Genomic DNA, 16704 nt, shown 5'->3' on the forward strand with positions numbered 1-16704 from the left:
GGAGGACGAGAGAATGGTGGTGGTACAGCTACAACAGGAAGCTTTTCCATCATCTGTAGCCTGTGTCAGTAACGGACTATTTGTGAGCAGGCCCGGGCTATTCTGGGAAAAGTACTTTTTTTGCAGTAATGCAATGTAGGAAAGATCAATTTAGACTTAATATTAGAAATGTGTTTCTAACCCTGTATGTCATTGCACATTTTGCAGGAGTTGCTAGTGTTAGTTGTGATGTTAGTGCTTGCAAAGTTGTCTTTACATACCCCTGACCTGAGGTAAACTCAATCATGGTATTAACATATAAATACTGATGTAGTTGAGTCTAAATAGCTGTGAATGTAGCTGCTATGGAGGGAGGAACCAGTGGTGTAACTGGATCTGCAGAGCTGTGAGGTTGCTGCAGTCCTTGGCAGAACTTCAGGAAAGGTCCATCATTCCTGTGGATGAGCATGAAACACGGCAATGTAAAGTACACTGATGTTCGGTGCCCTGTCCTTAGATCCCATGCAGCTAGCAGCTTTTTTTGTTTTTGATTGGGAATTTTTCCTAGTTGCAATTGTTTTGGCAGTTAGAATAGTGTCTTGAATCCACGTGTTCCTAATGAGCCTTACCAAGTAAGATGCTTATTAAGTGCCCAAAGCAGCTCACAAAATAATCCAAAAATAGCACAGTGACTGGTTACTCTATCACTTTGCTACAGATCTGATTAGCATAGAGCAGAGTACCTAAATTTTGCAACATGAGTAGTGTATTAAGTCTTCCAGGAATGCTAACATGAAATCTGGTGGTTTTTGGTTTGGCTTGTTTTTTTTTTTTTTTTGATGAAGTTTATTTCTTGTTTAAAAAGTAAAATTTTTTTAATATATTTGGGATAGGTTTTTTAAAATTATTATTAATATGTGATCATTGCAGGTCACTTCAATTCACAAGGGATATCTGGTTGACTAGATAATTTCTTACTCTATTAGTGATAAGGTATCCAACTCTTCATCCTCTCTACCCTTGTCTTAGTGTGTGAGGAAGTGCATCGATTTACAGAAATGTCAGATGTTCTGACCTGAAAATACATTGAAACTTGTTCTGGGAGACTGGCAATGGTACAGCTATTTTAACATTTTACATATGGATTTTCATTATTTTCACACTCAAGTTATATTTGTATTGTGGGTATATTATTAAGTGTACTTAATTGTACTTTAGTACTGTATTAAGTGTACTCTTACTAAAATCAAAACAAAACCTAAAAATTGATGCTCAACATGTGCAGAAATAATGAGGGGAGCTGCCTTTTCTTGCTGTCATATAAAACTAAGATGAAAATACTGTATATGAAGCAAGATTTTTGTGTGAGACTTTAAATGTGTGAGGTCTCTGGAAGTGCAGTTGCAAACCTAAAGAAGAGCTGAAAGGCAGTAGGAGTTGAAAAGAGCGGTGAAAAGAACAGGCTGCACAAATACTTAGGGTTTGTACCCTAAGTAAAGGTGTATCTAAGTTGCTTTAATAAGCAGTGTTTGGATAATCAATGTTAAAAAGACAGACTTTTTTAGAGGTTTCTGTAAGCAAAATGTACTTCCTACTGGGGGGGAGAGAGAAGTTCCTTGCAAGTTGATAGAGCACCTGTGAATGGTGAATTAATACTGATTTAGGTTCAAGAGGTGTATTGTTGCAAGTAATGTCCTGTAAGTATATACAAGTGAGCTTGGGGTGGCAGCCGTCGAGGAAAAATGCTCCATATCTTTACCGAAGTGTCAAAAAATGAAGTTTTAAAACTTGCAGTGGGATAGCTACTGGAAGATTGATGCAAGGCCCATGTGCTTACTTTTGCTGGGGTGTTGTCATGCTGTTCCTGAGGCTGAAAGTTAAGGCTTGCCAGAAGGCACTTTGAACGTTTCTGCAGTATTTGTTGTTCATAAGTGCAGTTGCTTCAGTGGTGGGTAGCATTTTTACCCCTTTTGGTATATCTTCAAAAGGGAGGACTGCTGTTAAATTTAGTGGTGTAATTGAAAAAGAAAAAAAAAGTCCATTAGCATGTAATAAAATTTCTTCTATGTAGTTCTCCACTATATATAACCAATAGTCACTTATGCACACAGTGGGATTTTCTGCTGGTCAGCAGGTCACACAAACATTGTTGCAACAGGAATAATATTTCTAATATATTGGTGAGGCAAAGTGCCTTGTGTAGTCTTGGGGGAGAAAATGAAAAATGCTGAAGTACTCCTGTAGATATAATGGTGAATTTTTTCAGAAGTCAGTTTTGCATCAGAGCTGATGTCCATCTAGCCTTAAGTGGGCTAGATGAACATAACCTGGAATATGAATTCTGCAGAGGAGAGTCTTACTGTAGGGATACATTTTGTTGTGAGTTGTAAATAGCTCTTCTTTGTAGTAAACGTGTATCACTGGTTTAGGTCACTATTTTCTGCTTCTTTAATGTTCAACTCTTTCTCACAGTGACAGTTCTCTTATTTTAGGACCGTTGTCTGGACTAATCTAGAAATCTTGCTTCTTCAAGCCCTAAATCATAGCCTGCTGTCTTAGCTTTAATATTTGTGCCTTGGCACACAAGATACCATACCTGTAAGCTAGCCAGTGTCATGCATATCCACTGACGATGTGGAACTCCTGTGTTCCTAAAAGCCACTCTTTCTCCCTGATGCCCATTGTATTCATACGTTAACAGTGCATTTGACTGGGCACCCACGGATTGGCTTGGACACCAGGGGATAATGTTACAGAACATTTACGTATCAAAAAGGAGAAGAAATTAACACAAGTTGCTCTTGAACAGCAGTGCCCTATGTAGCTCTCCAGATTCATGTTAACATTTTTCATGCAATGAGGCACTTAATGAGTTTGCAGATGGCCTGATTTGATTTTTTTGAAGGATAAACTGTCCCTTTCTTAAGGTGTTGTGGGCTGTTGTGTGATAGGGCTAAATATGATGATAGTTCACTGCTGGCATGACAAAGATAGGGGGAAGTATTAGGGGAAAACAGAGAAAGGAAGATGAGACTGGGGCTGAAGTGGGAAAGGGCGGCAATGGTTGTATAATGAGCATGTCTCATTTCTATGGCATATTTAAAGCACCGATAGTGTTGAACAGATAACATCTAATTATGAAATAGTGTTTTTATCTTAAAATATTACTGAAAATAGAGAAAATTAAGTCTGAACTTGGGACAGATTCTGAAATGTTCTGCTGATTAGATTGAGTCAGGTATCCTCGTTTACTCTGGCAAACTGTCATAAAACTACAGAGTGTTATGCTGAGTAAATCCATGAGCTTGTATTTGGAGATCATGTGGGCCACTGGTAGACAGCATTATTGCTGCTCAGTTGGAATACCTGCGTGCTTTATTGTTCTACGTATCTGTTCTTGTCTAGAAAACATTAATGACTGGGGTAATACTAAGTGCCAGCTTGGAAACATGTTCTGGTTTTGAATTTTAGTCAACTATCCTGTTTCTACTCAAAACAAACAAAATCCTTGTGCTACAGTAGTTGAAATTACTTTTAAAATAGAACTGAAAGGCATCTTGGGAAACTATTCAGTCCCTCCCTGGCACTCAGATAGGTTCAGCTATGCTGAAGTCATTACTGATGGCTTTTTTTAATAACAAGGCAGACAGACTTTGGTGACAGAGATGCTACAGCCTCTTGTGGCAGTCTGTTTTGGTGGTTAACTGTCCAAATATGCATATTTTTTCAATATTTAATGAGCTATAGTTTAAGATCTTGTTAATTGTAATTTTTACAGTAAACTGGTTTTCATGTAGTTTTTTCTTTTATGATTTCAACTACATTTTCAGTGAGTTGACCAGATGATTTTTATGGTTGTGTCCTATAATCTGCACAGTTGAAACATGGTTATGATAACACAGTTAAATTGTTTTGTATTTTTTCTAATATTTTAGATTTAGTGCAAAACTGCAAAAATGGTAAAATTATTTTTCTAACTTGGCAAACAGGTTGAATCATTTATTTTGGACCAAGAAGATCTTGATAACCCAGTACTTAAAACCACATCGGAGTTATTCTTATCGAGTGCTGCAGAAGGTGCGGACTTGAGAACTGTGGATCCAGAAACACAAGCAAGACTAGAAGCCTTACTGGAGGCAGCAGGTACTTTCTTTGTATAGTTTTTTTCTGAACCTAACTTGCACACAGATCTGGCAACCTGTAAATTTTGACCCTGGTAAAATATTCACAAGTCTGGAAATTTACCATGATGATGGGGAGCAAAACATGGAAAACAATCTCATAATTCTTACAGGTGTTGAGGATTGCTTGGGCCACTCTTTCTGTACATATAAACTTAGAAAAGTTAATTTGAATTAAATGGTATTTCAGTGACCAGATGAGATTACCTGTGTTACTAGAGGGAGGATTAAAGGGGAGAGAATGGAAGCAAGTAGACTTGCTAAAATGACATTTTTTTCTGCTGCTTTGGTCAAAATATAATTATTAATTCATTACTCCAGAAATTGACAGGTGGAATACTTACTTCTCTGTTTTGACTTGCACAAAAGTATTTTTCCATTCTGTAGTTCTGAGATATGATTGTTGGAAAATAAATATTTAATGTTCATGTTTCAGAACCAGACTAGATGAACATAGTGACACTACATTTGTTACTTTTACAGTGAAAGCTTGACTAATTTAAGTCTTTCTAAGGTTTGTGACTCAGGTGTTTGCAATGGATTTGAAAATTATTTGTCAGTTTTAAAATTCCAAGGGCAAAAAGATGTAAAAACCCTGCTTTGAAACAAATCCTGTTTGATCATTATGGGTGCATACTCAGACTAGTAGTAGTGTGCTCAAATTGGAGTTTTCAGACTTTAGCTTTGAACACACTTAAGAGCTAGATAAAATAGCATTTATTTGCAGGTGTTTAGATGTAAAGCTATGTACAGTCTTAAAGGAGACCTTCATTTTGAGGAAGTAAAGGGGGCAAGGGACTCAGGCTTTGGGCTCTCTTTACATTTTGAATTTAAAAAAACACAGCTTACAACATAGCATAGCTTTTGTCAGCAGAAAGTTTCAGCAGCCTAATTAAAGGTGGTCCCCTAAAATTATTCTAACCTGATACAACTCTTGGGGACCAAACTTTGCAGGGAAGATAGACTATTTCTGGGATACTCCAGACACTAAGAGAATTTGAACAATCTAGTCCTTTTTAAGCACTCTTAAAATCAGTTGCAGTTTCTCTCATGTACCTGATGACTGGTGTGTCCTAAAACCTATTGCTAGCTTTATAAATTGTCAGTGGAGGTGTCTGATGGCTGGTGTTATGAGGGCAGTCAGTCTCTGAGGTATGTGCTTACATCTAGGATTGCAGTGTTCAAAATGGTTTCACAGTATTTAACAAATCTAGGAGGTACCATTGCTTCTTTTAATGCCTGTGAGAATGCTTTCTTTAGATGTCTAAGCAGTAGTTGGCCACTTGTCCTCAAGATTAAATTATTTGTTTTTAATCTGAGGTTTCCATGCTTTGATTCCCCAAGTGCTTGGAGTAGGGATGTAGAAAATGGGCAGAACAGAAGGAATCTGGAAGGAAGAGCACATCAAAAAGAGTGCTTTTGTTTGAGGGCTCCATCTCCCTCTCTCAAAAGACCGCACAAAATTAATGCCACTTGATGAATGTGTGAGATCAAAAGACTGAAAATACTTTTGAGAAAGTCCTCTAGTTAAGCAGTACTTGTCTTTCCCACTGCGAATTTGAACACTAAAAATGTCATTAGGCTAACCTAAAGGAGGCACTGAGAATCTGGTAGTTTATTAATAAAAGCCATAATTTGAAAGTTGATTGATTAAAGAAGCTAGTGTTTCTGGGAGATGTTCTAATGTCTTCACTGGATTTCTCTGGCTGGTTTGCCTGAAAATACCCTTTCTAACCTGAAGTAAGTGTCTAGGTTTCCATCATGGCAACAAACAAAGCTGCCTAGTGTTGGGACTTTGCCAAACTGCAAAATAATACAAAAGCAAGTGATTTCTCCAGTTATTTTAGTCACATTTTAGTCCCCAGCACTAAGGTTAGTTTGCAAAAGTAGATGGCAGAACTACTGCTCGAACAAGGAGTTTAGCTATGGCCTGGTCTGATGTGGTTTGCAGAATAGCTTGGCCTTTGTTTGTGATGATCCCCTCTTCTGTGGGAGGCTTGGTCCTAACTCACAACCTAGAGGAAAATCGGTATTGCATTTAGTGTCTCAGATTTCTTGGCGTTTCTCACATGCAGGTTCATGGCTTTGTCATTAGGATCTTAATGAGTATGACTTGCAAAGCTAGCTTTGCTCATTCTTCATTAATCCTTTAATGCTCAGATCTCACATGGACATGCTGTTTATTAATTCTGGAAGGTAAGTTCTAGCAACTGCAGCCAGATGGGATGTTCTTCAAATTACTTAGGCAGAAGTGGTTCTCAACCATTGCAGTCTTTAAGATTTGTGGGTGTTTTGTTTTTTGTTTTTAAGTAGCTGTCTTGATTTGAGAGCCGGTTAGGCCGGCATATGCAAATGTAGAGGCTAGAGGTTAGTTGAACTGCTTAAAAATGTTTCTATACATCATATTTACCCATCATAAGTGCTGGATATTTTTTTTGCAGTTCAGCTTGTTTATTCTGTTTCCAGGAGGACTTAAAATATTTTGTGGTTTTGGATGCTGAAGGCGACAGCCTTATGTACAGTTTCTAGCAAGAAGGTTGTGCCTCGCCCCCCTTAACATAGCAGCAAGTATACACATACGTACATATACATGTGCACACAAACAGCAGTTAGATTCCTTATGTTTACTAGGTCCTCTGAAAACCTGGCTGATTAGCTTTAGTTTGGACAACCATACTTCCTTCGGTAATCTGTTTAAGCAAAGCACAGGCATTTTGTTAATGAACAACTATCTTTAAACAACTGTCAGTGATTGTATTATTTCACAAAACCCCTAGTTTTACATTCTGAAGACTGAGAGACTTCACTGTTCTATGAAAGTCATAAATATGAGTTGTTTTCATCTTCAGAAATTGAAGATAAATTAAAACAGTTGAATCCTGTTCTTTGGGAATTTATCCTAAACAAACCATGTCTTTCATATACCTTCCTTCAGTTTGACTCCTAGTAGCAAAGAAAGGATTTATAGGTAAAATAACCTATGGAAGGAGAACCATACTGTTTGGAGATGTTTCCATTTTTCAGACTGTAATTAAACAGATTCTTAGTATTCTGACAGTGGATTCATGTTCTGCACTAGAAACGTTCACCTCCCCTGTTAATTAGGGTACTATTGATGTCTTAAAATAATATTCCAGCTCTGAAGAATCATGGTACTTTTGTGGATCTTCAGTAAGGTTGCCTATTAAATTTCCTTTTTAGGGACAGTAGTGGACTGGTGGAGGATGAGACCTCTTTGCTGCTGTGAATGAATGGTTATAGCGTTCAGAGCTCTTGCTCTTCCTGGCAGGTTCCTTGGTGGGTCCCTCAACGCATGTTCTTAAAAGGGCAAACTCACCTCCAAAGAGTTGGGGAAAGTTTGACAGGTTAAAGCTGTTTCATTTTCTGGTCCTGCCTTGTTATAGGTATCAGGAAGGGAAAACGACTTGCTTATGTAGTTCAGTCCTCTTCCTGGAGTTGTTTCTTAAAGAGGATAGAGAAAGGTGTTCGTTGAAGTGTGTGGTCAAATAAAAATCCCGGATGCCTGTTTGGTGTACTCTGCACCCAAAACAGAATTCCACAAAAAGTTGTAAAATGTCAAAATGTTAATCCCTGCAGTTAAAATGCCCTGCTCATAGTGCTTCAGCATGGTTTTGCTGAGTTTTCTAGGAAGTGATGTGAATGTTACCGAACTGATTTTTAACTTGAGAAAATAGCTTGGGTGCCTGTATCCTTACCAGCAGATCTTTTGAGCATGTTCCTTCTCAATCTGAATGTTGAATCACTTTGACAATGAAGCATCAAAAATAGATGCAGAAGAAAGTGGTAAAGAAACTCTTTGTCTGGCATTGGAGCACTTGGTACTCCTGCTGAGTATCTACACAGGGAGGAATTTTGTTAGCAGTGAGTTCTTCAGAAGTCCTACTATTGTTTATAAGAGGCTTGTGAGGAAAAGCAGAGGTATTTTGGAGAGGAACCATGTTCAGCCAAGGGTTTGCTTAATGAAACAGGTGTGTGTAGTCCATCCTTATGTTCGAACAGGGAGCAGTTATATACGTTCTTCTTTTCTGTTGAAAGAAAAGATGAAAGGTGACTTGAGACCATCACACAGATGGTTTGGTGTATTTGAGACTCCAAACTCTCAGATGATTAAATGCAGTGTAAGTGGTGAAAGAGAAATCTAGTTTTAATAACAAGTGTCTGTTAATACCTCATGAATTTCAGTAGTTGATTCAGGTATGAGGGCCTGATACTGCTCTTTGGAAAGCTGGTAGGATGAAGTGAGGGGGGGAATGGGTTGTGTGTTCTGGAACTGGGGAAGGCAAAAAGTGGAAGTAATCACCTACTTAGTGGAAATACAGAACACAGGTCAAAATATGAATAGGCCCAGATAAAATCTGCCTGCTTTAGGATAAACTGAAAGGATAGAGTGAGATTCAGCAATTGTAAAATTGAATGCTTTCCAGTGTGTGTATGTATCTCTCTATATTTACCCGCTTGCCAAACTGTCAACCAAACCTGCTGCTTTTTTTTGTGATGTGACCAAACCCATTCATTATTCACTAACAGCAAGGTTTTTTTGATTAAAATAAAGTAAATTGTATTTGTTTTCCCCAACATTAAAGGGCTTGAATGTGACAAGATAGACCTGTGATCCAGCACTACTAGGGAGTGAGCTGTGGTCTTAAAAGAACAGTTCAAAAGATGCACGTCTTGCTTTCATCCTGCATCGGATAGACCCCTTGGAAAGTTTCAGAGACTGGGCTAGATAAATTCTTTGATCATGTTGTTTATGATCAATAAGATTCATGTGTGGACCTGGTGTTTCTTTTCTTAGGGCTGATCAGTAAGTTACTTGTGATTTAAATGGAGGTGGGCATCTAATCCATTAGAAACTTAACCTCTGAAGGGTTATCCAAGCTCCGCTTCAAACTGTAGAAGTTGAGGGCTGCAGAAAACGGATGATTCATGTTTGTCAATTTTGCTGCACCTCTGTGCTTGTGGAATGTAACATACATTTCTAGATCTGTATGGGTGTTCTTGAATAACAAAGAAAAATAGGGTCTTTACTAGGGGGAATCTGAGAGAGGATTGCTGGAATTTGAGCAAAGATGGAAATTTGTTGTAAAAATGTAGCAATAACAAATTTGAAGTGTGTTTAGCTGCCTTCAACATGGCAAAAGTCTTACCTTAGTCCAACTATTTTGACTGATTTTTTTTTTTAAACCAAGAGAGGCTTTTCACCCTAATTTGATCTGATCTGAAATACTTGGTGTTACATGGATGCAGTATACGAATCAAATAAGCGAAACAGTTTTCATTAAGAAAGTTTGAATAAGCTTCATTCTAGGCATTTCTTCAGAGATCAAAGCTGTGCTAGTACTAAAATCACCACTGTCTTGTTAACTGGAAAACTTGCCTTTTGGAATATTGGCACATTACAGTGACTTGCTCATTTTCTTCACCATCTAAAGATTCAGAGTGGGAAGGAATATATGGTATGTGACATGTACAGATGTGTTGTGCCTTTGAGTAAGTTGGATAAGCTGTCTGAATTTTGCGTATGTAGTTGATTTATTATTATATTTCTCTGAGGTTTTGCATTATTTAAATATCTTTTCTAATCTAGTAGGCTTTTAGATTAGAAAAAGTCTAGTCTAATCCTGCTCTTAGTCAAATTAACTTCCATACTTTCGAAGTGCATTAAATGTACCAGCTTCATATTTTTGGCTCTTCCAGTTGGATTTTGCTGTGAAGAACAGTTTCATTGTTGTAACACTTGAATTGATGCTTTTAGGTATCAGACAGCTAAGTTATCTCACCAGATCTGAACACTATGCTTTTGGAATTCTTTGGTGAAGATGTTGCTGAGATTTTAACTTTTCCTCAGTGGGGATAGGGAGTAGGAAGAGACAAGACAAAAAATTACAAGTTCTGATTTGTGAAGTATTTGGCCAGGGTACTCCTCAATCTCTTAAGTTGTCTGCATATTTATATATATCTATATTTATAGATCTGTCTATATATGTATATCAGAGGTCATTGTTAATCAGCCAGTGCTTTATGACTGTACCATAAACACCTTGTGCAATTCTCCTTTTAACATGATTTTTTCGAAGTCCAAGGTATATTTTTTTATTAACTCTACTTTTCCTTTCTATTTTACTTCTGCCATATTTTATTTTTCATACAAGTTGGATTCTTCTGTGAGTTAAAGACCCCTTTGTTCTCCTGTTTCAATATGGGGATATTCCTGGTTAAAACCTTTTTTCCATTCAGTATTGTTTTCAGGATGACTTCTTATATTAGTGCTTGGAGTAGCCTCAGCCAAAGAAGGAAAGTAGGAGGGTTTGGGCAGGAGAAAAGCAGCAGTGCTTTATTGACAGTCCTATGTAATGCCTGAATTGAGATGGAATTTAGCCTGTACCAAGAGGAGATCTCCCCCCCCCCCCCCCCCCCCCCCGTATGCTTCCTTCATCCATCAAAGCAAAAATAATCGGGTTCAGGCTTTGCAGTGGGGTGCAGAGGCTTACGCTGGGCTTTGTGCTACTGCTGGCAGTTGGCTTAGAGCTGGCTGTGTGGTACTGCGGTCTGTACTGGGGAGCTGGTACCCTTTAACAGGGTACAAGGGGCCTGTTGTGGGACAGCTAGTAAGACTCCTGTTTGTTGACAGTGCATTGAAGCAAGCTTTTGCTTTGGTTGTCTTGAGGTTTGTGCTAGAGTGGTAAATAAAGATCTTGCATAGCAATATTGCAGGTAAGCTAGTTATGTGGGTCTGTGATATTAATCAGGTACAGAAAAAAACAGAACACTAGCTCAAACCACAGGTCGCTTAAAGCTAATATCTGGTAAATACTGCTGTTGACCCAAATGTCTTACCACAGAATGTATGTTACTTGTGTGGTATAGTATTTTTTTCCCTGTGTTCTTCTGTTTCATTCATGTGCATGCTTTCTCTCTAAACAGATGGCTACTGGTATGATTCTTTCTTTGTGATGCCTGTGTAAGAGGGGAGCGTAGATGTTAACCTTGTGAAATGAAGCAGCTACTACGCTTGCAAGTTTGATTTCATCAAAATGTAACTCTTCTCTCTAAGTACGTCAGGAGAGTCAGGAAGGAGCGAGGAGGTAGAAAAGCCTGTGTCTCTTGCTTGTATCTCCTGCAAGAAGACTCTATTAATAGTTTATTAAAAACCTCATTTACACAGACTTGGTTTTTAAGTTTTGCATTTTTGATTGTTTTCTGCATTTGTCAGTCATGTAGTTTCCTTAGCACATGATGATAAAACCAGAGTTTAGAAGTGTGCAGAAGACCGGATCTGAGTCTGTCTGTGCAGATTTCAAATTTTTTTTGATGGTCTGTAACTTAATGGCAAAGTCTGATGGCAGTAACTAGTGCCAGCCACTTGGCTCCATACTGGACAGACTGGTAAATCAGGTTGATAGTCTGAATGTGTAGCCACCCCTTCTGGGGCTGATTGGAAGTATACTGTGAGATGTAACATGATTATTTTGGAAGCAGGGCTGCTTGCTACCTGTTTTATATAAGAGTTGCTTAAACAGGCTATTTCGTGTGCTGTGATGAGTGTCTCGGGACACGTGGGAGGAATTAACTGAACTCTCGTTGGCGGACCTACAATACATTGTTCTTTTCAGTTTTATAATGGTATTAAATATTTGGCTTTTTTAAAGTGTCAGAAGCAACAGATTGTACTGAGTCATTAATACTTTACAGTATATGGTGTAACGGGTGAATCTGTTGCCTTTTTTTAATTGGTAACTCACCTTTGGCAAAATATTACTATTGTATATTTAGGAAGTAATTACAATAAACAAGTTTCTAGGAAAACAAATGATAATGTAGTATATGCATAGTGTAAATGATCAAATTCTGCTTATTTCTGGAAAGTCAAGCTAGTTTTCACCAGATTAATGAAACATAAAATGTAAAATATACTGCCACTCATCTTTGATTCTACTTACTGAAGCAAGTGGCTTTTTCCAATGGGGCATGAGCACCTCCATTGCCTGTTACAAATTATTTTCTGCCTTTTTAAAGACGTTACTTTGAAAGGTAAGAAATTTGAAAGAACTTAAATCTCTTGATTTAAAACAAGCTATAGTACATTAAGCATCTTGCACAAAAATGGAGTTTATATTCTTTGTGAATGTGAAGTATTTAAGTACTTGAGGATTCAACATGTAGGAAACTTTAAAAAAAAAAAAAACCAAAAACCAAACCAACCAAAAAACCCAAAACCCAAAAACTATTGCCTTGCACAAATTTATGCTTGCTGTATCCATTAAGATAATACTTGCTGTTGGAACAAAAGGCACAATGCAGTTCTGTAACGACTTTTTTCCCTGTGTGACAAAGTATTATCTCTAAAACAGCAATTACTAACTTGTCATTTAGCCATCACCTTTTCCTCAAATTCTGTACAGCTTCTTAAAACTTTTTGAAAAATAGAGCTGAAAGAAATCTCATTAGATCTAGTTTTATCTCCTTCTCTTCCTCTCCCCAAGCGAATTCAGCTATGCTTGTGCCATTCCTGATGGGTGGCTTTAAGATCTGGTTAGACAAACTATCTCCAGTGCTGGAAGCTCCGCAGCATGCTAAGCCAACTGCAGTCCTTAGGATAAGAAGGTTTTTCTGAGTATCAGTCCTCAGTGTTACATGCTGAAATATGTAACTTGGGGGTGAAGGGGGCACTAAGCTGCTTTGGAAGAGCTTAATGAGGGAAGGAAGAAACTTGTTGTAGTAAAGCAATTGGTGTTTTTTTAGTGGAGTTGCTTTGGCTGCTTGTTTTATGCATCATGTCCAGTTCAGTGTTCCCTTTTTCAATGCAACCATTCTTAGAACCAACTTGCAGACTGTTATCTTCCTCAGTTCTCTCTCTCTCTTCTTTTTTTTTCCCCCCCTCCTAAATAACATAAAATCTTTTTCTACCCTTAACTTACATTATTTAGACTTTCATCTGCTCTTGTTTTCCTCTGGAGTCTCTGTAAGTGATCTCTGTTCTTCATAGCTTGTTGCCCCAAATTAGTCGTATTACTCAACTTGTCCTCTATTGATGCATGGAGAGTTAGGAGTGTTATTTCACCTGTCCTGCAAGCTGTGCTTTTGTTTATACATCTTAGCTTGTTGTCTGCCTTTTGCAGGAGAAATGTTGGTTTACAAGTTGAATTTGACTTTAAATCTACCAATACTTTTCTGAAGAACTGCTACCTGAACAAATTATTCTGTATTTATGCAGTTGATTATTCCTGTGTGTGTACAGTTGATTATTCCTCTGTGTATGTGTGTATATATATTTGCTGACACTCCTGTTTGGATATGTCCTTTAAAAAACCTTCTTCAATCTGAATTGTTATAAAGGCTAAAATTCTATCTTTGCTTTCAAATAATTACATGGCTTCTGAGTAACAGAGGAAGGCCACAGTGAGTAAGAATATTCTAGCCAACCTGGCATGAGTTCCAGTTGGCTTTGCCTTGTATTGCCAAAACCAAGCAAGCAGCATGTTTTGGAAGTCTCTATAGGGAAAGGAGCATGTAAGAAGATTTAATGATGAAAAGAGGAGAAACTTGCAATGTGTCTGTGCTTTTGGCTATTAGCCTTCTCTTACAGTGAGCACACCCAGTGCCTGATCTTCCTAGAGTATAGAGACAGAATAAGAGGTAGAACAACTTTATTTTAGTCTTTATGCAGAGAAGAGCAAAGACCTGGAGAGAAATAATGGAAGAAGTTTGCTTTACTAAAATCTTAATTGGCCAAACTTTTCCATATTTGCTATTTGAAGCAACTCCATCCAGAAGCGATCCTTTGGATTAATGGTTGTTACAATTTCTCTCCGCATTGTGCTCCAAAGAAGCTCAGTAAAACTTGTGCTCTGTGGTGCCACACATTGGATTCTGTGACCTCTGATGGACAAAAACTCCATCTGAAGAAGCAGAGCTTCTGAGACATGGACCTATGTGAAAGTGCATCTCTTGATGCACCTGTGTCCTCTTCCATTATCATTTTTTAACCTTAGGAGGATGCTGCAAAGAATAAAAAGATGTGATGGTATGGACTGTTCTTGTAAAGGGGTGGTTTTTTCTTATGAGTTAACAGTAGATGGGTGTGTTCTTTCTTCAAGTTCGGTCATGGCAAAATAAATTCCTTATCTTCTTTCTGAAGACTGTAGCATCCTGATTTTTGGTTGTTTTGTACTCTAATCTACTGTGACATTCCCAGAGATCTTATTTTCAGGATGTTTTTTTATGCAGCGTGTATGTAATGATAGTACACTGAAAGGCTGTGGATCTTCTTAGGTGGGGAGAGGTTTTGAAGTGTTTCTCAAATGTTCAGTTTGAAACATGAACTTATACACTAGTCTGTGCTATACACCATTAGGCTGGTGGTATTTTTTTTTTAAGAAGTGGCACACTTGGTCAGCCTCTGAAAATACTTGAATATTTTTGCTTGCTTTGCCATACATAATTGGCATAAACTGGGGGCTAAAAGTCCATGGGCTTCTGGGTTAAGTCAATGATGTTACTGGCCCTCAAAGTTAACTCTTAGTTCTTTGCTTGAAAATTACCTGTCTCTTCAAATTTTTTTTTCCCAGATAGTCACTGAGTACTGTACTGAGGCAGAGCCATTTTCTGATTCAGGAAAGCAGTTACAGCCCATTTGGACTCAGTTTTCCACTGAATGCTAGAAATTCGGAGAAAAGAGTACAAGTGGGATGTTTGTCTATAAATAGCATTCAAAGGTTATTTGACTCCTCTTCTTCCTGCATCTCTGTTATGCATGGGGGTCATATCCTGGTGTTAGTCTCCATAGGGGTATGATACTTTTCCTCCATAAGCCTTAGGTTACTCAAAAAGCAGAAAGTAATTCCACTCTTTTCTCCTTCTACCACCAAATATAAGTGAGAGGGCCTGTGAAGTAACTTGTTTTCAAAGGTCAGAAGTCCTAAAATAGATGAGACTTAAAATATTGGGCTTAGTTAGAATGCTAGAAGTCAAGAACAGGAATTTTGTGCGCCGCCTTCAGCATTAATAATTTTTTTTTCTTATCCCTGAGAAACATCAAGAGTTGTGGGGTTTTTCTTTGCTCTTCACCCTCCCACAGTGGATGGTACCATTTCCATGTTCCTCCTTTCCATGTTTCAGTAGCAGTCTTAGTTCTTTGACGTGTATGTTTCAGAGTCTTGGAGACAAGCAATTGTCAGACTTGAAATGAGGAAATACTGGTTTTTCTCTCCGAGAAGGCATGAAAGGAAGAACCAGGAATTAAAGAATAATTGCCTACTGTTAGCCTTGGTATTTTTCTATAAAATAATGAAATAAACCTTGTAAATTTCTCCGTATTTGATGGCACAAAGTAAATAATTTATTTTGAAGCTCTCCTTACAGAGGTCATGATTTCTGCTTCTGGATCATTTACAAAGTTGCTGTCTTTATAGTTGTATGGGTAAATACTGTAAGCACTACAGTCTCAACTTAAATAAAATAAAATCCCCAAGAGTGACTTGGGGTTTTAATACTACTTTGTATAAGCAACCAGAAGCAATCTGATTCTTTTTTCTCAGTCTCTAGGCTGGATTCTTCATTGAAATACCAGGAATGTCAGAGCTGATGTCCAAAGCTCTGAATTTGGAGCCTAGCTCCTTTGATTCTTGCTGGGGCAGTCAGTAGACAATACCAATTCTTACATGTTTGTTTAGCACCATATACTGTCATTATGATCCAGTTGAGTGTGCTGGTATGTATGTGTGCCCTCACACTTCATTTGACAGGGTGTGAGCAGGTGACTGCCCATCTCTAGGGGAGATGTGCTGAGTCTGACATTTGAGCATGTGTCCATCTAAAAGCTAAATAAAGCCAGGCAAACAATTCAGCTTGTGGCTGAAGTTTTCCCTTAGCTAATCACAATAATACTGGCAAGCATGATGCAACCAGAATAGCATTTATTTTAAGTGCATGAATGTACTTGAATACCTGCTGGTGCTGTGGCCCTGGAAAAGATGTTGCAGGAGGAGGTAGCGAGGGAGGGAAGACAAGGCTGGCAATGGAAAAGGCATCAGTCACCCAAATAATTCGCTGTGATTTTGCTGCCATGGCAAATCTTTCTGGGTGTGTATTGCTGCCTTTTATCTATGTTAAAGGTGAAAGAAAACCCTAAAAAAAAAAAAATCCCTGAGTTGGTCATTCAAGAAAATTCAGAAATGAAGTGGTAAGCTCCTATTTAACTGTAATATACAGTACCTCCCATTTAATCCTAGAGAAGCAGAAAAACAAATTCATGTCCAGAGTAATGTAGATGTTTATAAACTAGTACTTAATCCCATCCTTGTCCTTTATAATTTGGATTAAAGTTAGCATTGTGTTTTGAATATTCCTCTCAAATGCAAGACCATATATTTCCTTACAATCAAAAACAAGTTAGAAAGGAGGCCTTAGTTGCCATGGGTAAAAGTGCCTTTTTTTAATTAAAAAAACAACCAAACAAAAACAAAAAAACAACCAAAAAAAATCCCCCCAAACAAACAAACAAAAAAACCACAAAAAACCCCCC

General features: G+C 37.9%; 1 protein-coding gene across 14 annotated transcripts in view; it reads left to right on the plus strand.

Annotated features, from left to right (window-relative positions):
• The window catches only part of ANKHD1 (ankyrin repeat and KH domain containing 1), a 118580-nt gene that overhangs the window by 11662 nt on the left and 90214 nt on the right, over positions 1 to 16704 (plus strand). For all 14 annotated transcript variants that reach the window (XM_072873355.1, XM_072873349.1, XM_072873354.1 and 11 more), the window contains exon 2: positions 3969 to 4122. In XM_072873355.1, coding sequence (XP_072729456.1) covers positions 3969 to 4122 — 154 coding nt within the window. The remainder of the gene's footprint in view (positions 1 to 3968; positions 4123 to 16704) is intronic.

This window comes from Ciconia boyciana, chromosome 9, assembly GCF_034638445.1.
Source record: "Ciconia boyciana chromosome 9, ASM3463844v1, whole genome shotgun sequence".
NCBI lineage: Eukaryota > Metazoa > Chordata > Aves > Ciconiiformes > Ciconiidae > Ciconia > Ciconia boyciana.